At 32.8% G+C, this 21,242-nt stretch overlaps 1 protein-coding gene across 1 annotated transcript; it reads right to left on the bottom strand.

Annotated features, from left to right (window-relative positions):
• Positions 1-4,678: 4,678 nt before the first annotated feature.
• LOC132283906 (E3 ubiquitin ligase PQT3-like) lies at positions 4,679-9,674 on the bottom strand. The gene is made up of 11 exons (XM_059785942.1): positions 9,511-9,674; positions 8,304-8,385; positions 7,912-8,189; positions 7,726-7,805; positions 7,388-7,447; positions 7,127-7,283; positions 6,871-7,019; positions 6,115-6,579; positions 5,823-5,864; positions 5,406-5,652; positions 4,679-4,983 (listed from the first exon to the last, which is right to left on the bottom strand). Exons 2-11 carry the CDS (start codon positions 8,376-8,378, stop codon positions 4,845-4,847), a joined length of 1,692 nt encoding a protein of 563 aa, XP_059641925.1. The 5' UTR covers positions 8,379-8,385; positions 9,511-9,674; the 3' UTR covers positions 4,679-4,844.
• Between the last annotated feature and the right edge of the window lie 11,568 nt (positions 9,675-21,242).

A 21,242-nucleotide genomic window follows, 5' to 3' on the forward strand; every position in this document is an offset into this window, starting at 1 on the left:
TGCACAAGCATACTTGTGCAACATGTCAAGATTCTGATCGAGTTTTGTTGAAAGGTTTGTCAAGTTTGCTTTATTTAGGATCTTGGTCAGAACTTGATTGCCTTCACCATTCACTTCACTCGACTTTTATCAAAGTGGATTCCTCTGCATAAAATAAAAATAAAAATAAAATAAAATTTGCAGCGAAACTCATTGGTCCAAAGGGACAAACAAAAAAATGATGGGTCCTGAAAAGACAAAAGATGTATTCTAACGGAACAATGGGTCCTTAAAGGACAAATGAAGATGTGTTCCAACGGAACAATGGGTCCTCAAAGGACAAATGAAGATGTGTTCCAACGGAACAATGGGTCCTCAAAGGATAAATGAAGATGCGTTCCAACGGAACAATAAGTCCTGAACGGACGAATAAAAAATGCGTTCCAACGGAAAAATGGGTCCTACAGGGACTAGTAAAGATGTGTTCTAACGAAACAGTGGATCTAGTGGGACAAGTGAAGATATATTCCAATGGAGAAGATATATTCCAAAGGAATGATGGATTAAAAAAAAAAAATCAGAAAAGACAAAGCAGAAAAAGACGAAGCAGAAAAGGACAAAAAAAAAAAAAAAAAATACCAAAAGTCTTCAGAGGCTGCAAACTAATAAGTCTTCAAAGGTTATTAGAATTAATGGTAAACCATATAACATTGGTGGTATATATAGGCAACAAAATACCTCCTATTTGTATTAGGATTTGTATAATTCAATTCAAATTGGAAAGGGAAGTCTTACAGTCCAAAGTTGGATAGAAAAAAAAAAAAAAAAACAAGTTGGATACTTCAAGTCCCACTTGAAATAAGAGACAAGTCCGGTCAAACGTGGGACTCGAAGTGGGAGCAATTTATAGACATTAAAATTTTATGAAATTTTGTTTAAACAAATTGATCCATTAAATATGGGTCTCATGTTTAATTAAATTATTTAATTGGCCCAAACTTGGTCCACTTAAATTATTTAATTAACCCAGCCCAGATGATTAAATAAAAAGATAATTGTTCCTAATAAAATATATTTGGAATAATTATTTTATAAATAATCATCACAATATAATTAGCTCGGCCCAGTTATAATTTTGTCCTTATTAGGAGAGAACACGTGTCATCATCCTATTAATTCAAGAAGCCTATAAATAGAGACCTGGAGGAAGAAGGAACGGGTCCAGAAATGTAAAAACTCATAAATCTAGAGGGCCAGAAATCCAAAGAGGAGGATTCTAGAAATCCAGAAAATCTGTCGACATTCATCCCCAACACCTAAACCTGAAGGTGAGTCGTGCCATTCTTCATCAAAATTCTATGGCGATCAACAAGAAGTACATCAAATCGTGCCGTTCTTCATCAGCATTCCACGGTGATTAACAACAAGCACAACCAAAGTCGTACCATTCTTCCTCAAATTCAACAAAGAACAACAAGCACATCACAATCGTGCCGTTCTTTTTCCGTGATTCAACAAGTTTGACAAATCACCAGACAACACTGTTCGAGATCAAGTTTCATCAGCCCTCGATCAGAAATCATCGGCAATCTTTTTCAACTACAAAATACTTGAAGAAGATTGTAAACAACCCGATTCAAGATCATGCTCCAACAGCCTTTGAATCCAACCAACAAATGAGATCGATTCAGAGGATATTTTCTTTCTTTTGTAAAAAATATCTCAGAGGATTGTACTTATCAGTTTTCATAAATTAATAAATTATTTTTTCACTCCCTTTTTGTTTTTTATTTGCAGACTACGAAATTTGTGTGTACACTCATTCTTTGGAAAATGAAATGGTTATGTGAGACCGTCTTCTTCTTCTTCTTTATTATTATTATTATTTTTTTTTAATGACTTTCTCTCAATATTAGTTAGACAAATCCAGTTGCATTTGGACCAAAAAAAAAAAAAAAAAAATCTAATCCGACAGTAGGAGAAAAGTTGAAAGAAATTATTTATTTTTAATTTTTACTTTTATATATTAGTTTTAATTAAAATCCTTTTGAGAACATTCATAAATATGGTACTATAGTATTTGAATTTCTTAGGTGCAAGAGTCGACTTGGGCTTAGATAACATTGTTCTGGTTAATATATTATGTAGGAATGGTTTGTTAATTATCATGGAGATAGTTTATACCATTAAAAGGTAAAATAATAATAATAATAATAATAATAATTTCACAATTTTTACAACTGTTTTGACTTGAAAAGAACCATTTACAGGTATAATTTAACAAACATCAATACACACTAATTTTGCTAGCAATGTATGTTGTTTTACGATCAAATTTCATCGTGTACATAAATGGAGTTTATGTATGTTGTTTTACGATCAAGTTTCATTAATACACACTAATTTTGCTAGAGATGGTGGTCTCGCGGTTCCTAGTGGGGTGTTACGGCAGAGGCTGTAATGATCAGCTCTGATTGTTTGTGAGATAATGCTCTACTCCATCAAGAGAAAAAAAAAAAGAAAAGAGAAATCAATCGAGTTAGACTCAACTAGTTTGAAATTTAACATTTAAATTTAATTTTTAGGCGAGATTATTACTATTCTGAACTTTAAATAATTTACTTGCCATTGTATGTGAGAGCATGAAAGTGGAGATGAGGATTTTGAATTGGAGAAAAACTATTTTCTACTTTACTCCAATTCATCTCCAAAACAGAAATTCCATATTATTAAAATATGCCTGAGTCGGATCCTACCAGAGAAGCTGCCGGGGCTTTATCATCAAATGTGTAGTTTGTACTGGGTTACAAATGAACTAAGATGTTCATAGTTCAAATTCCACTCTTTAAACCTAAATTTTAAGTCGGTCATTAAGAAGCTCATTTAATGCCAAGAATTTTAGCCTATTGAAAAAAAGGTGAATTTTTTTTTTTTTTTATGGAAGGGTAACAAAATGAAGATGTCCATTTTGTTCAAAACTGATAATAATAATAAAATAAAGAAACCCATTTCGAACCAAACTGGACTTAGCTCGTAAGGGCTCGTTAATACAAGCTCATGTAAACTCGCTTTTATAAAATTGTACATGCACACTGTTGGTTCCTCAAGACACTTTTTAGGAGACTCTACTTACAAGTAAACTTGATGAGTAAATTAATTGAAAATGTTTCATTGGTAATTTTTTAAACACGAGTTCAACCCAAGTCCAAATCGTACTTAAGTTTTTAAAATGTCACAATTTGGATGCGAGCCGGAGATGAGCCCATATACGAGCGAGACCGAATAATCCAAAGCTTGACCGGGGGGGGGGGGGGGGGGGGTTGGGGGGGGGGCCTGGCAAACCAACTTCAAGCAAGAATAAAGAGATAAAGATTTGAATATAACTTGAATATTATTAGATACACTTCTGCTAACAAAGGTTCTCTCCCCTACTATCACGGGGCATTTCATAAACAATAGAACCTGAAATTTGAATACAAAGAGAGTGAAGTGATATTGTACATATAGAGAGAGAATGGACAAAACTATCCTAAATGTATCTGTGTTTTCTGTATCCACCTCCAATGGCGTCAATCTCTTCTCCTATCATTTTTACTCTCTCCACGAGCGTCTTCTCTTGAAATGCCGGTCATCATCACTACTTGAACCATAATCTACAGCACCAAAACCACTACTCTTCCTGTGATGATGATGATGATCTTCGTGATAGACGACATTTTTAGTTGCCCTGTGATGATCCGACAAGAGCTTTCGTTTCTTAGAGGCCAAAGCTTCTTCCTTTGCAAAGCTGATGTTGGAGAAGACCCTAACCGTCTGTTGCTTTCGGTGGTCTTCTCTTCCTACTCTGGCACTTGAGTTGGGTGGTGTTGCTGATGGTGGTGGTCTTGCGATTCCTAGTGGGGTGTTACGGCGGCGGTTTTGATGATTAGCTTCACTTATTTGTGAGATAGTGCTCTACACCATGAAGAGAAAAAGGGAAAAAGAAATCAATCTACTATTTTGAAATTTAACATTGAAATTTAAGTTACGATATACATATTATTACTATTCTTGACTTGAAATAATTTACTTGCCATTGCATTTGCCATTGCATTTGAAAACACGATTTTCTACTTTTACTCCAATTCATGTTCAAAACCACCAATTCCATAGTATAAAAATTTGAAATATTTTTGTTCTTAATGAAGAGACAGTTGTATATCAGCGAACAACGAAACTACCCCTGGAACAAATCAAATTGAAGAATTCAGGGCGATTTTCTTGGCCACACCCAGAGCATTTGTTTCTAATTTATTTTATTTTTTTTGTAATGCAACATTCTTGGACAATATTCTTGTATCCAAACGTATCTAAACATTTACAACATAAAAATCTAAAAAGTAGAACAATATGATGGAGAGAGAATAGGAAAGAATGGGAAGGAAAGAATCAAAGTAATTTGTGCAGTAACAGTTGCAATGGAGAGGCCGAAGTGGCATCAACAAACTGATTAAGTTGTGCAATCCTAATTGAGTTGTAAATTCTTGTATATTCAGCCCTCCTTAAACTCCATTTTTCTACAGCTAAATTTGGAAATAATAATAATAATAATAATAATAATAATAATAATAATAATACTAATAATAATAAATTGCAGAAGAATTGAACTGGCTGTTATAAAATTCCAGGTTCTAAGCTCTTTTCCTGGAGCATGAAGCCAGAAAGAAAAAAAAAATTAATACAATTTTAAACGAATAATTACATCCAATCCCGAATTAGGAATGATACAGTATTCTTCTTCCATTTATTATGGAGAAGTAGGCAAGCATTCTAATTGTCATTCGGCCAAATGGTTCCTGCCAATTTTCGCTTCTAACTATGAGCCTTTATCTGCTCACAATACATGTATAAAGAGAGGAGATGGAAATTTGAGAAACAAAAGGACATACAGGTTTTGATTTCAATGAGGGAACATCAGGATGGCTGCTCACTTCCCTACTGAATTCCCAATCTCTGGACAGATCCCTGAAGAAAGAAGAAGGAATTGAATTTATAATCAAACAAAAGGAGTATAACAGTGATTCACTTGTACAAAACAAAAGATTTTTACGTTACAAAAAAACTAAAACCATAAACAAGTAACAAGAAGCAAATGGAGCTGGTACACACGAAAAAGAACGCTAAATCCACTTCCACAAAAAAAAAAATGGAACTACACAGCCTTTCAAGTTCATGGTTTCTTGTTCCAATATCTATATATATATTTAGGCATGGTTTTTCCTTTTTCAACTAGACTTCAACTATAATAACCACCTTAAACCGCAGTTGACTTGGCAGTAATCACAGCATGCCACCAAGTACGGACAAAGCTTAGTGTTGTGTCCTACCACTTGGCCGACTATATGAAAGGGAAGGGAAGACAATCTTAAAAAAACTATGAAGCATACCTCTGAGGTGGGACAAGAGGCAACATATAACCATGTGCTCCAAATGAATTTGGAGGTAAGACACCCCAGAATGGAACATTGAAAGAATTAAACCCATAGCCCATAGAATCAAAAGCGCAAGGAGCAACACAGCCTTCCATTCCAGCTTGCATGCCAGTCCAGTATGAATTATAACAGGCGGAATGGTCAAACATCATATAGTTCTCGGCAGCAAGATCTTGAGAGGTTCCCCACTGCATCTCTGCAGCTGCAAGACATCAAAGACTTGAATGTTATGACGTCCAATCACCAAGACCAGAAAACCTCACACCATTTGAACATATTATATTTTCCAAAAAAAAAAAAAAAAAAACATTCAGAAAGAACCTAACTATTCATGAAATCTCAAGAGGTATCGAAAAAAAATCACGAACGTACCATTAAAAGGTAAGCAAGTTTTCTTCGTTTTCTTTTTATTCCCTGAAAAATGAAAGCAAGAAATAAGAAGTTGCATGTGAAAACATGATTATTTGTTGTAAATGTCTCTTGTGCAAAGTCCAATTTGGCATGCTAGTACCACATCGGACTCCCTATGGAAAAACAACATAAAACCAGGGAACAATATTCCTTGGAATTTTCAGTCTAAGGAACAGATACTTAAAAAGCATTTTATGACAAAGCCGGAATCTGTAATCAGCTATAAAGTATCACAAGTATCAAACAAGTTTACCTGCCTCACCAGAAACTGGCTTCTGATGCACTTCCTCGTCAGCCGATGGGGCACTCCCCTTTGATCCTGATTCCCTCAGATTAATAGACTCAGGCATGGCTTTAGAAACATCTGCGACTCTAACAGCCCTCTCTTCCTCCAAAATTTGCAGCGATACACCAACAGTTGTACTCTTCTCTGCAGTGTCCTTAATATTTGGAGTTTCCTCGTTTTGAGTCGGTGACACTTTCTCTCCCTTTGAGGCCGACAGCACAGGGGATTTAATCTTAGGCTGTGGACAGAATGCAGGCTTCATATCTGAAATACAACCTCGAGCACTGCTGGTATTTTCTGTACTGCTGTTATTGGATTCCAAAATACGGTTGATAGTAACCCTGACTGTTTTGTTGGGCAAAAGATCATCTGCAAGTATATTTGTGGCCCCACAGACACATGTTGATTTGGAAATGACACGATCTCTTATACCTGAAGAGAAAAATCTAGTCATCAGAATTTGAATATCCAAACACTACAAATGTGCCAACAAACAGCAAAGATTCGTAAGGTCAAAATTCCTCATGGTAGTCAACCATTAATTCACTCGAAAATATTACAAAAGAGAACATCCAAATAATTTGAAAAAAAATTTAAAACTGTAGGGAACTGTAGACATGCCAATTTGCACGATCAGAACCCAAAGTATCATGTATGGAAAATATAATAGCATTAAATCTTACATTTATTACAATTTTTCCATATAATAGTATTAAATCTTACATTTATCACAAAAGCTTTTAAAGCAACACTTGCTCGTCAACACAGCATCTTTCATTACTTCTTTGCACAGTGGACAGTGAAGTTCTGGTGGAAGATTGACAATAGAACGAGAGGAAGGCAGCCCCTCAATTTCTTTTTCAAAAATAGCCCTGTACAAAATACAATGATTAAAGCAAATTTTCTGAGCCAAAAGCAAGTCTCTTTATAACAATACGAATAAAACAAGAGCAAAAGCAAAAGAAAGAAATCAGCTTACTCATTTGGCTTCAAAACAGCAACAGCACCACTTGGTAATGCATATGAACCATCTGGGGTTTCCATTAACATAGACCTTGGAATACCAGTAGGAGGTCTCACTCTTTTGATATCAAAATTATGATCACCATTGGTAGGGCAGTGCTGAATAAAATGCCCTGAATAAAAAAATAAAAAAATAAAAACATTTTTGTTGGACCTCCTAATATGGTATATTTTCACTACATAGTCAAATTCAAAACCAGAAAAAACATTTTTGTACCAGGCTCCTTGCATCTGTGACATATGTAGCCTTGAGGAGGAGTTTTCCGCTCCAACACACCTTAAGAAGCAAAGCACAATTTTAGTATTGAATGCATAATTATTAACTAAAATATTTACATGAAAGTATAATAGCAAAGATTTATTACTAAACAAAAATCCTAGATTTGATTTAATGGCTATTCCATCAACACAACCAAAAAGAGAAACCACCTTGAGAAAATAAAAACACCAGTAGAACAGCAAAGGCAATAGAGAAGAACATTGAGAATCATCATGTTATACATATTACATCATAAATAGAAGATTGACATAAAGAGACATGTACAAGAAAATCACCAGAACTATGTCCACCCCTCATTCTTCTGGCCATATCCCGTCCAAAACCTCTGCCAGGACCAAAGCCATTGGAAGCTTGACTGAAAAATCAGACGAAATACAACAGGTAAAGTATACTGTCATCAACGACAAAAAACCTTTCATCACAATATTTGGTACAACAACAAAAGCAAGAAATTAACTCACTGCTGCCAATCCAAGGCAGGAGTATCAACTAAAGCCTTGATCTTTTTGTCCTCATCAGCATCACTAAGAGGGGGAGCATCCTGAAAAGGGTTTTTGCACTGAACAAGCGGAAGACAGGGAGCATCCTGAAAAGGGTTGTTGCACTGAACAAGCGAAAGAGGGGGAGCATCCTGAATTGGGTTGCTGCACTGAACAAGTGGAACTGGCAGGACCTCAGGAATAGTATATAAATCGTCTCCATAATAGTCTCCATAATCGTACCATTCTGAATTGTCAGGCTACAAAAACCCACAACTGAATAAATTATTATGCACAGACAACAGAAGTAACTCTGAATTCCATAAAACAAATACATTATCCATGCAGATAACCAATAAGCAACTTAGACTTACACATCTCATGACAGATGAATGAATCCCTACAAAGTCACTCTTTACTGATGGAGCGTCCTCAGATTTATTTTCCATCTTTGGCCTGTAGGACACAACACACATTCCAAAATCAGCCAAGCAATCACATTTTGTCTTAAAATGAACGGTCACAAGACATAGAGGGGGCTTTTTCAGGCTTAAAGCACCACCAAACAGAGAAGAACAAAGCAATATTGAACTCAAAGGCGGATCCAGGATTTCTCAATGGGGTGGGCTAAATCAAAATATATCAACCAAAATCAACTGTTGTTTAATTCAATTTTAGTTAATTAACAATGTTTCTTTAGACAATTGACTGATTAAGGCATAGAAAATCCTATTTGGGTAATTAATAAAAAAAAATTACCAATTTATTTCTGAACAATTCACCACTCAGTAACAATTTAAATTTATTTCTTTTGACCAATTTACTAATCCTATTTGAGAATCTACTAGTGGAAGCAGAGTGTGAGGTAGTTCTTGGCAAGCCCCTTCCAACACTACGGAATTCACTCAAAAGCATGCTTTTTGTAAGTATTTTAATTTTCAAGAAGTAACTTTAAAGCTTTACCCTATATTAAGTACTTTTGCTTGTCAAAGTTCTTGTTATGATTTTTTTGTAGTTCTGAAAAGATTTCCATCTTCAAAAAGTATGGCATGTTGATAAAAATTGTTTCAGATTCAATCTCTGTAGATTTCTAGTCCAATTCAATCCAATAATTGACCGCAAATATTAAATATTAAAAAAAAAAAAAAAAAACTTCCTAATTTTCCTTATTGTCAGTACTGTTTTTATGATTTTAATATCTATATACTTGGAACACAACCATTTACACTTGGACATATAATTATATAAATAGCAATCCTAGCAATGCTGAGATCTTCATAATCAGAAAAAGAATGGAGGGTTTAGTCTGTACGGAAGATTGAATTCTTGATTATCCAATTTATCCTGCCTTTTTTGTTCTAAGCCTGTAATGTAAGGGGAAAATCTCCTATTTCAAGCGTCCCATAAATTTTCAAAATTCTATAATCAACCAGACCAATGAAATTAGATTCAAATTGATCAAAAAGGAGATAAAGGTTTCCATAAACACATGAAATCAAGAAGGGAAAAAAAAAAAAATCAATTTCAGATTGGAAAATGCCGAAAAGGAACCCAGTACCATAAATTGGAAGAGTTACTTACTTGTAGTCTTTTCGGCACTGCTCCTGATGAAACTGAAGCTAATCTCACAAACACAAACACAAACCCAAATCTTCTCCTTTGCCTTCGAGCCTTCGAGGAGCGACAGCTGACGGGAGCCCTAGAACACAGATCGTTTTTTCAATTTTTTTCTTGATTCGAAAAACATAAAAATGGGTAAAAATTTTACCCATAAGTGGGCCCGGGTAGATGTATTTATAGGAGGGGTAGGGGTCTACTTGCACGACACGCTAAGTAATCCTGATGGAAGCGGTAATTTCCTTTTTTTAAGTTTTTTTTTTTTACTTGTTTTTTCTTCTTCTTAAAATTCTTATGTACTTGCACTTATGTATTTGCAGTGTGTATATATATATATGACTTGATTTTTATTCGGACTTTTACAGTAAAGTGGTCTTAGTATAAGTATATTACCCATAACCATAACCAAACGTTGTTTACATATTTACAAATATATAAAGTAAGTTCTATTTTAGCCTTTTATTAAGCTAAATTTATATTTTCACCTCTAGGAGTTTAATTTATGCACAATTTACCCAAAGAACAACTTATTCAGGTATTAGAATTTTGTCAAACAGCACTTAGGAATTGCTACATAGCGCTAGAATTAGAAGACACAACACGTAATCTACAAAGAATAATTGAAGAATTTAGATCTAGAATTATATTAATACAAAATATTTTAGACAGTAACGATTTTAGTTTATGAATAGACTATACTTTAATAATTTAGATACTTCTATAAAACGATTAGGAGAAAATTTAGATTATATTAAAGAACAAGTAGTACAGAATTCTAGTCCAAATAATTTAGATAACAAAATAATATTAGTCGCAATTAAAGATATCAATAGTGATATTAAGAATATTGCTGAAAAGCAGAAAATAATCATAGACTCTTAATCCCTTAAAACCGATATCCAAAAATTATTACAATTGTTTTATGAGCACTAGTAGTCCTGATTATTTAATCACATTAGTTGAACTTTACAAAATTGATAAAGAACCAGACGTACAGTCAACTAATATACATATTAGACAAAATAACTTTTTAATCTAGTTATTACTCCAGTTATCTGATAAAATTAATAAACTTGAAGAGAAATTAGAAGTAATACAAAAAAGCATTCCCAGAGAATCTTCAAAAGAATTATCTGAATTATCAGATAAAATAAAAGAAATAAAATTGTCAACCAATAACCAGTCCTTTCCTACAACAGCCAAGCGTGTAAATTTATTACAACTTCAACCTCATAAGCAAATACCACAATGGCCATTATCCTTAGAAAAGCCAAAGAAATAATGGGAGTAGAAGATTTATATGATAATGAACATGATGCCAAAAAATATATAGAACAAGGAATGAAGAAGGTAAAAAATAAAATTAATCTTTATTCTAATAATTTATTAGATTTTCAGAGCAAGATATATAATCATTTTAGCCAAAGAAAAATAAGTGCAGTTAACAATCAAGTTATTTTAGACCTTATAACACCCGAAGCATGCCAAGAACTAAATGATAATAATTTAAAACTTATGCATTTAGGCGTCATAATGATATGATTAGTAGGATTAAACAGAGCAGAAATCGGAACTAGAGTACTTGCTTATATTTATGATGATCGATGGAATAACCATCAACAAGCACAAATAGCCAGCGCCGAAATAGACTTAGCCAACAATGCCGCAATAGTAGGATGTATTCCCAATTATACGATGACTACTAGAGAATTCAGTACACATATTAAGATAGCTATATCTACAAAAGGATATAATATGACAGGACAATTTGAAAATTTATTAGTTAATACTTTATTTATGGGAAAGGCAATTAATCAGTATAACTTAAAATTTAAAGCCCAATTTAGTGAAATAGTTAAACCTTTTAGTAGCAAATATGTCCAAATGATAGAAGCCAGAAAAGTAAGCAGTATTACCTATGAAGGAACCGAATGGAAATTACCTAAACTTACTACTACACCTAAAAAGATTCCCAAAAATAATATGATATATGTATCAAATAACGGAGATGCTAGCATAAGGTTTAGTATTTATAAAAGATAAGACAATTTAGTTAATGATACTTAAGAAGATTTCTTAACTACACTAATAGAGATAGAATCTCCTGAAGAAATAAATGTTCTTTATGATAGATTAGAAGATGAAATTCTAGATAAAATAATGTACGATTTTGATAATTTAGAATTTGAAGCATTGCAAGACAAGTATTCAGAACCTAAATACCAACTTATCGAAAGTATTTATTTAGGACAAGGAAATAATGATGATATTAAGAAAAATATTCTAAGTGTCGGATTTGAATCCTTCTATACAACATTAGAATTAAATACAGTAAAAGAAGAGTTAATTGTAATAGAGCATAGAGAAGGGAAAACACCAGAAGTATCAGACACTCAGTCAATTGACCAAGAAATGAGTGACCAAAGAAAGACTAACACCTCAGGTAGTAATACCCTAAGTGATGACTTTACTACTGGACAAAGATTAAATCCCTCACATGAAACTTATGTCGAAAATAGAAATATACCAGACATGTACACCTTAACACAATATCGTCGACAATATGAAAATATATCAGCACAACCATCAGGAACAATATTAGACATAGCAAGGCACGATCCCCAAGACTAGGCAAAGGTAATCTAAAATTGGGAATAAGATTGTATTCGGCAATCTATTCTAACCAATTTTGACAATAGAACTCAAGCCTTAACCTATTGTGAAACCCTACTAAGAGAAACCATTCATGACTGGTGGTAGGCTTATAAAGTAATTTATCCCAATGACTATGCCATCTTACGTGATAATTTTACCATTCAAGGCTTTACCAGCCTCATTAAAAAAGTATTAGTTGGTGAAGATAGATTATTAGATGACACCTTAATAAAACAAAACGAAGCTTTACGTAATTTAGAATTACTACAGATTTGTGATTTTAGATACATAAAAAACTATACCAATAAGTTTTTTGAGTATTTTGCAGCCACTGGTAAAACAGATGATAAAACATTACTTGATCGATATCTTCAGAAGTTACCCGGAAGTGTAGGAACTAAAATATGGGAAAAATGGTTAGAAAACCCTAGACGCGATACGCTAACCATAGGAGATAGAGTTAATCATGTGTATAACATGTTAAAAGCAGAATGTCGACAACGTAAAGAGTCTAAACAAATCAAAAAATAATTTTATTATACGTGTAGACAAATAGATTTTCCACCCTAGTATGGGTGTATGCCTCAGAAAAATTACAATTATAAGCATAATAAACCTAAAAAATATAATCTGCGTAAAAGCAAAACCTACAAGAACTTTCGTAATAAAAAACCTTATGTCAGAACTAACCCTAGGCAATTCAGAAAGCGGCCTTGGTATAAAAAGCAAAAGATAAAGAAAGATAAAAAAGACAACAAAGACAACGATAATAAGGTAAACACTTTACCCACAAAAGAAAGACACTGTAAATGTTTTATTTGTGGAGATCCAGGACACATTAGACCAAATTGCCCTCATCGATACAAACAGAATCCTATTAAAAGGATACAAGAAAATATTAACATACTTGAAGATATTGAAGAACAGATAGAAGAATTATATGAACTAAAAAGTATTTATGACTTTGACGATGATAATGAAAGTATATATAGTATCGAGAGCGTAGATAACAATTTTGATAATGATGAAGACTTTGAACAAGGGCTTCATTCAATAGAAGAGTTCGTTCACACTATAAGTAATCCCTCATGTCAGTATAACTTAGTTTTTAATTTTCTTCTTATAATTGTAAATAATGTAATACATCTATTAAAAAAGGTCATTACTGTGAAAACCATTGTAAAACTTTATTATGTCATAATTGCTATACAAAATATGAAGATAAGTAAGAAGATATTTTAGTTGAATCTATAAATTCAATATATAAACCATCTAGTCTAATTCAATTCCCAGTAACATTAGAATTTAGAGAAAAATTAGTTCAAACATCAGCTATGCTTGATACTAGAGCATCTAAAAGTATAATTCAAAAACATTTGGTCCCAAACGAAGCCTTAGTAAAGTTAAATTATAATGTTAACATAAGCCAGTATAATAATGAAAAACTTCCAATAACCCATTGTGTTGTTCAAAACATTCCTATATTAATTAATAATGAAAAGTTTGTTTTACCCCAGACTTATGTAGTTAATAATATTCCTAGCACCTATGATTTTATCTTAGGATTAAATTTTATAAATTCACTTACCGGATGATTTATGTATACCCCTACAGGTTTACAATTTTTTAAGAAATGAACTTTTATTCCATCTAGAGATCCTTATATTTCTCAAAAAGAAAAAGGAGTCATTACATATGTTAATACTTTACCTATGACAGAAGAAACGACGAAAAATTTATTCGATGTATCCGAATTTTTAGAAAACGTTTCTGACGCCTTAATATTTCTCAGTCATCTAGATGAACCAAAGATTTTCCTTAATAATAAAGTTATATTAAAAAACCCCAAATTAAACATTGATAATCTTATAAGATTAGTTGAAACCATAAAAATTTTAGGTGAAGACCCCATAAACACTGGTATAAAAATAAAATTGAAGCAAAATTAAATATAATCAATCCTTTTATAACTATAAAGACACAAGATAATCCTCATACCTTAGACGATCAAGAAGAATTCCAAAAACAAATTAAGAAACTGCTATTACTAAAAGTAATAAGAAAAAGTAATAATAGACATAGGAGTCCAACTTTTATAGTTAGAAATCATGTCAAAATAAAAAGAGGAAAGGCTCGTATGGTTATAAATTATAAAAGATTAAATGATAATACCTACGATGATAGTTATAAAATCCCTAATAAAGATGTTTTAATAAATCGAATCCAAGATAGAAAATGGTTTTCCAAATTTGACTGTAAATCAGGATTTTGGCACTCCGGATGGCTAATGAATCCATTGAATGGACAGCGTTCACATGTCCTGAAGGACATTATGAGTGGTTTGTTATGCACTTTGGATTAAAAAATGCGCCACAAGAATTTCAGCGTAAAATGGATACTATATTTAATAAACACTCAAAATTCTATTGTGTTTACATCAACGATATCTTAGTCTTCAGTCAAACTAAAGAAGAGCATAGAAAACATCTTGAACTTATATTCAACGAGTTTATAACACAAGGACTCATTATAAGTGGTAAAAAGATGATATTAGAAAAACAAAATATTGAATTATTAGGTTTATACATAAAAGACGGAAAAATAGAATTACAATCTCATATTGTTAAAAAGATTTTAGACTTTCCTGATAAATTAGAAGAAACCAAGTTGTTACAAGCATTTTTAGGATTATTAAACTATGGTCGTAATTTCTTTCCCAAATTAGGACAATTAGTAGGACCTTTATATTCAAAATTAGGAAAACATGGTCAATAATATTTCAATTCCCAAGACATAGAATTAGTTAAGAAAATTAAATCTCTAGTCTCTCAGTTAGAACCTTTATAGCTCCCACATGAAAAAAGTTTTAAAATTATTCAAACATATGCATCAGCTCAAGGATGGGCAGGGTTACTTCTTCAAAGACCAACCAAAGAATCTTCTTGAGATGAAGAACAAATTTGTCGCCATGCTAGTGGAACTTTTAATAAAGCACAATCTATTTTACCTTCAACAGATCTAGAAATTCTAGGGGTAACCAACTCTATTGATAAATTTTAGATATTCCTTGATAAAGAATTTCTTATACGAACAGATTATGATAACATAGTAAAATTTGCAAACAAAGCAAATCAACAACGGGTGTCTGCAAAACGATGGATTTCCTTTATTGATTGTATTACTGGAAGAGGTTTTAAACCCATATTTGAACATGTTAAAGGAAAAGATAATTATTTAGCAGATATTCTGTCCCGTTTACTAATTGATTGTTAAAATTTTGCAGGAATGGAAATCAAGAACAACAATAGCTATAGCCTTATACCAGGCACTTCTAATCCTTTTTTGATTATCCAAAACCCAGCTCAATAGTTCCGCGCTAGACATAATCTTTTTCCTGACCAAAAACTTATTTTAGATAATATTTGGTTTTCTAGAAACAACCCCAATAAAACCCTCGTCAAAAATCTAAACACTTTAAGTGAATATTTCGTATCATTTAATTAAGCGTATCAGAATTTACAACAAGAACATGAGACGCTTATATCTCATTATAAAAAGTTAAATTTAGCTTATCAAAAGACGATAGCAAATTCCAAAGAACTAACCATTTCTGAGCAACGGACTAATGAAGATGAAAATCTTCAGAAGGTTCAATTTCTGCAGGTACAAACCAAGTATGCCAAGTTGTTACCCATATTTTCTCCTACATACAGAGAAATCCTGAGACAACAAGTTAAGGTCTTTTCCGATAACATTAAAGAACTTATCCTTGAAGAAATTAAATCAGATGGGCTCAAAGAATGGGTTGATATCCAAAACTACCTCAGAAACAACAGTCCACCCAAAGGAACCCGTTATAACTATACTTTCATACGATTAATACAAATAGGCACTAACATACCAATAGCCGTTATCTTGTTAAATATAGACCCTATTTTCTTTATTCCTTTTGAAATAACTAGAAAAACCATTTTCTCTACCAAGACAACCATTTGTTATTTAAGCAAGCTATTAGAACTAGGAATGATCTATAGTGTTACCATACCCAAGGATACTCCCTTAGAATATCTAAATTCTTCATGTAATTTTCCCAACCGTTTAAACCAAGCCATTGCCTTCGAACAAAAACTAATTCAAAATTTTATGCCAGAAAGTCTAATTCTCCTTCAAATCCACAGTACTCCCCCAGAATGGGTAAATGATGGAGCTATAATTTTGGGACAGCATCAAATTTACATTCATTCTGATCCTACTGAAGTCAAAATTCTTACCCAACATGTTGATTTTGTAAACAACTTTCGCAATGAGATCGAACCAACCACCTTCAACCATTTGGTGTACTATAAAACCTATCGACAAATCAACCCAAGTTACAATCCTGGTTTCAAACTCTATGATCATAATATCAACATGGAAATTTTTGTTAAAGCAAGAATTCCTCATGTCATCAAATCCCCTCCAGAGATTGAGATATCTCCGGAAGTTGAAGAATTAATAAATGAAGAAAAAATGTTGTTAGAACAGTTTAATCTTGTCTATAGAAATAAAGAAACCAGCTCACCAGAAAGTACTGATGAATACCTGGCTTGCAGGCATGCCAGAACAAGAGTTGACAGTCCAACAGCTAGCACTACCGACAGAAATTTGTCCAATATACAAGAATTCTAGTGAAAAGCAATTTGTCTACAGTAAAAAGCAGCTTCAGCATTCAAAAAGATGATTCTCAACAGTGTACAGTTAAAGGCAGATCCACCGAAAGTAGATTCTCAACAGCAAAAGCTTAAATAATTCTCCAGAAGAAGGCATCAACAGTTCAGCAATAATTCAGGCCATCTTATCTCTAAAGCATCTAAAATCTCAATCATCCATGCAGCATCTTCAAGCTCAACCGCCAATTCATCCCTCTCTTCTGCTATAAAAGGAGCCTCTCTGCTCAAGTAAAGATCATCGAGTTTTAGAGCCATCAAATCTCGAACCATCAAACATCTCAGCCTCCAGTTTCCAGTGTGTTTTCTTTTTATGACTTCCTTCAGTATATTTCCTTTGTAACATATAGTGTGAGAGTGTATCCATATATAAACAGTGTGTATCCATGTATATATTTTTCATGAAATAAATCATCCAGTTTGCTCCTGTTCAACAAATTTCTTTTCCTTATTTAGTATTTTCAGTACTTTCGGGCAAAAGACTTCTGTCGACAAATAGATCAAATATATAGATTTTATTTAGCCAGACAGTGTAGATCCTAGAATTTTCTTGAATCCAACCAGTACAAGCAGCCTTAGTTTTAATTTAGCACTTTGTTCTGTGAGTTGACTCGAACTGTTGGCTTGTTGGCCCGTTCTTTGCCGGTGTTCAGGCGTTTCTATAGGGCGTTGTCAGAGCGTTATCAGGTTCGGTAATCATTTCTGTGATTTAATTGTTAAATTGATTCTATGTTATTTTGCTTGCTTCTATTCGGGTGGATCCAACTCAATTTTGGTATCAGAACTATACTGTTTCGTTAAATTTAATTTATATATGCGATCTTTTGTCTAAAGAAGTCTATAAGTCTTTATTAAGCTACTGTATAATTTTAATTTACCGTGAGAAAATTAAAAAGAAAAGAAAATTATTAAATATTTTGTTCAATGACCTTGCTGTAATTTGATTTCATAATCTAAGGCTTTATTATTATATTAAAATATTACTTTGGGTCATTTTAGAAATATAAGTTCTTTTGTGGTATAAAGTATAAAGTGGAATTCATTTTAGATAAATATTCTCTAGGTCAATCCTTTTAGTGAAAATCAAGACTTTGTTTCCATTGTAAAGTAACATTTGGGCCTTAAGCCCATGTAGTAGTAATAATCCCATTTTTATTTGCACTTATGTATATGTATTAAGGGTGGGGTATTTTTGCACATGTATTTGCACTTATGTGGTGTATGTTCGTGTTTGAGTCCTTTTTTTTATTTTTATTTTTTTATTTGTTGAGTCTCAAATGGGATTTTTGATTCTTATATTTGTCAATTATAATATTTCTTATACTACTCATTGATTAACATATTATTTTGTAATAATTTTTTTCTCCGTCTAACCTTACTTAATTGAATTTCAAAAATATTAAGGCTCGGTTTGTTTGAACGTAAAATGTTTTCTTTGTAAAATATTTTCTAAAAAATACATTTTCATGTAAAATGTTCTTTTTATTTTTTATTTTTAGGTGGTCGGCAACTTTCGTAAGATATTTTCTAAATCAGATTTTATGCACAATTAACTCTTTATTTCTTTCTTTCTTTAGTGTTCCTCACCAACAAAAAATAGTGCCCCCAAAACCTTCCCCTTTGTCTCGTTACTTTCTCAGTCTCTCTATGCTAAACCATCCCTCCATCTCCTTCTCGTTACTTTCTCTCTATACTCTCTCTCTATACCATAATATGTTCTTGACCCAAATTTGTGTCCCTCTTTTTCTTTCCACTTTTTATCCCTCCTCTTTATATGTATATAGAGAGAAGATTGAAGATTAGATTTTTAGATTGAGAGGACTGAAAAAGATTAGTTGTTAGAGGGACATAGGAGTTTAATAAGAATATGTACGATTGATTAGATAACCCAAAGTAGCTTGCGAAAAATGACTTACGAAAATATTTTTGGTAAATCATTTTTAGTCATTTGGGAGTAAAATAATTTCTTAACCATGGAACATACCAAACACCAAAAAAATGAGGAAAATCATTTTCGAAAAATATTTTACGGTGAAACAAATGGAACTTTAATGCATATACTTTAGCAAATTACCTTTTTAGTAACCTTTTTTTTTTTTTCTTCCCAAAATTCAAGCAATTTTCATTAAATATGTAAATGTACAAATGGAAGGGCTTAGGTCTAGAAAGGAAAATAGCTAGCCTAAGACTACAACACAGGCCTAGTACAGGGACAAAACTTAAGAACAAGATAACTACCATTAATTGCCGTTAATGGATGCTCATCAATACAGTCCGGTTACATCACAGAAGCAGCTATGCCTCTTTATCTCAGTCTCGCGGTCGTGGGGGAGGCCTACAGCAAGAAGGAGATATATTCCAATCCATGAGAATCAATTTTGATGAAGTGCAGTCCTTCAGACAACCCATCTTCAAAATAGCAACTATTATGGAGGAGACCTTAACACAGACGACTTTTTGTAAAGCTTTCTACCCTTTGAAAATTCTAGCATTCCTCTCTTCCTAGGTATGATACACCAAAGCAGATAAGCATAATTTTCTATGTAGATTAGTAGGTGTGTTTGTTTTCCACTGAATACTGATCCACAATACAAGATTGTCCCAATTTGTAATTGCTAGGTGAATGTTGCTCTTGTATTTGATAAAACGCCATAGAGGGGAAATGAAGGGGCAATTAAAAAAATAAGTGATCATGAGACTCAGTTGACATATTACACAGGGAACAAATGTTATGGTGTTTAGCCATTGATTTCCTGTCAAGGGTTGACAATTTGGATTGAGCAGCCATCCAAAGATTGAACTTCATTCTTGGTATGGTTAGGGAATACCAAACCAGATTATGCCATGGGATAGTAGGAAACTGTAATACCCATAATTTTAAAAGGATAGTCTCTGGATTTATTTAATTGTTTTAATTGTATTTTTAATTATTTATTTGATTATTTGGCTATTTGTTTACGTGTTTAATTGAATTAATTATTTAAATGTAAATTGTGTGCTTAAATGGTTTATTTGAATTAAATTGTTTAACTAATGTGCTTGCTTTAATGGTGTGTTTGTTTAATTGTAATTAGTTGTTAAATTAAATGATTTAAATACTTATTTTGTTTTATGGATATGAATATGGATAGTAGTAATGGACCAACCAATTGGGTCGCATGGACTACTTGGGTAGGAGTCTTAATGGATACGAATATTTACCCATGGATAGTAGTACACACATATATATATATATATATATATATCACGTATCAGATTATGGACTTCTATATATATGTTTATTACTTTTATTTTCCTTTTATTTTTATTAGTATTAAGGAAGGAATTAGAGAACGATTAGGAGTAGGTCAAATTATAGTTGTATATATATATAAGTTGTGGGTCTGTGCAAAGGTTTAAAACCCTATTCACGTTGGTTTGGAGGTAGAGAGAAAGAGAAGAAAAATGAGATAGAGTAATGAGGGTTTTGGCCAGAACAAAGGTTGAACAAAGGAGAAGGAAAGAAGGGTTGCTTGTGGGTTAAACTAGGAGCACCGAGGGTTTCGAAAGCAGCTAAGGAGTCTCCGGAAAAGCTAGGAAGAAAAGGTTAAGATTTTAATCCGAAATTTTAAGGCAAATTCTTCTTCTACTATTTTCCTTAGATTTGTGTTCTATACATGCCAAGGTTAATTCGAGGATTTAAATAGACAGTAATTTGATCATATATGCATGCTAAATCGGAAACAAGCTTATGTATTTATATTTGTTTTTGTTTGATCTTGAGTTTTCTTACATGAAATCTGATTTTAATTCGTGTTAAAGATGCATATGGACTTCATAAAATTATTTGGGATTGTTTGGGACCTAGAACATAAGTTTAGGAACCAAACAGAGGCGATCGGAGTGTCTAAAGGTCACTGGAGACGAAGAAGATGAGGACTAGCAGGTTGAGAGTCGGCTCTCTCTACAAAAGATGCTACGGCTCTCAAGGAGAGAACCGGCTCCATAGAGAAGGGAGCCGGCTCCCTCAGGTCGAGAAGCAGCTGATTCCATAAAGGAGGAGGGAGGCGGCTCCCTTGCTGGAGCACTGCAGTTTGGGAATTTTGGGTTCTGTTTGGCGGTTTGGGGTGTTTCTAGGGTTGTTTGGATTACAATAAGTGATTTAAATAATTTAAATAGAATGGATAAATACCCAAAGGCATATTATACACTGATATGCTATAAACTTGAATAATATGAAATTTTAATTAAATTTCCATGTTGTTAACGGATGATTTAATTGCTTAATATTATTCTAGCAATTTAAATGGATGTTATATGATTTTAATCATGTATTTGTAATATAATATAATCATG

Source organism: Cornus florida, unplaced genomic scaffold (genome assembly GCF_030987335.1).
Source record: "Cornus florida cultivar Cherokee Brave unplaced genomic scaffold, ASM3098733v1 CherokeeBrave_3.0.0_Hap2_Chr11, whole genome shotgun sequence".
NCBI classification, from domain to species: Eukaryota; Viridiplantae; Streptophyta; class Magnoliopsida; order Cornales; family Cornaceae; genus Cornus; species Cornus florida.

Coding starts and splice junctions, on each gene's coding strand:
- LOC132283906 (XM_059785942.1), bottom strand. CDS start 8,378: ATGGAAAATAAATCTGAGGACGCTCCATCAGTAAAGAGTGACTTTGTA. Junction 6,580..6,870: donor TAAAAGCTTTTGTGATAAAT/GTAAGATTTAAT, acceptor TTTTCTCTTCAG/GTATAAGAGATCGTGTCATT. Junction 4,984..5,405: donor CCTCTTGTCCCACCTCAGAG/GTATGCTTCATA, acceptor TTCTTTCTTCAG/GGATCTGTCCAGAGATTGGG.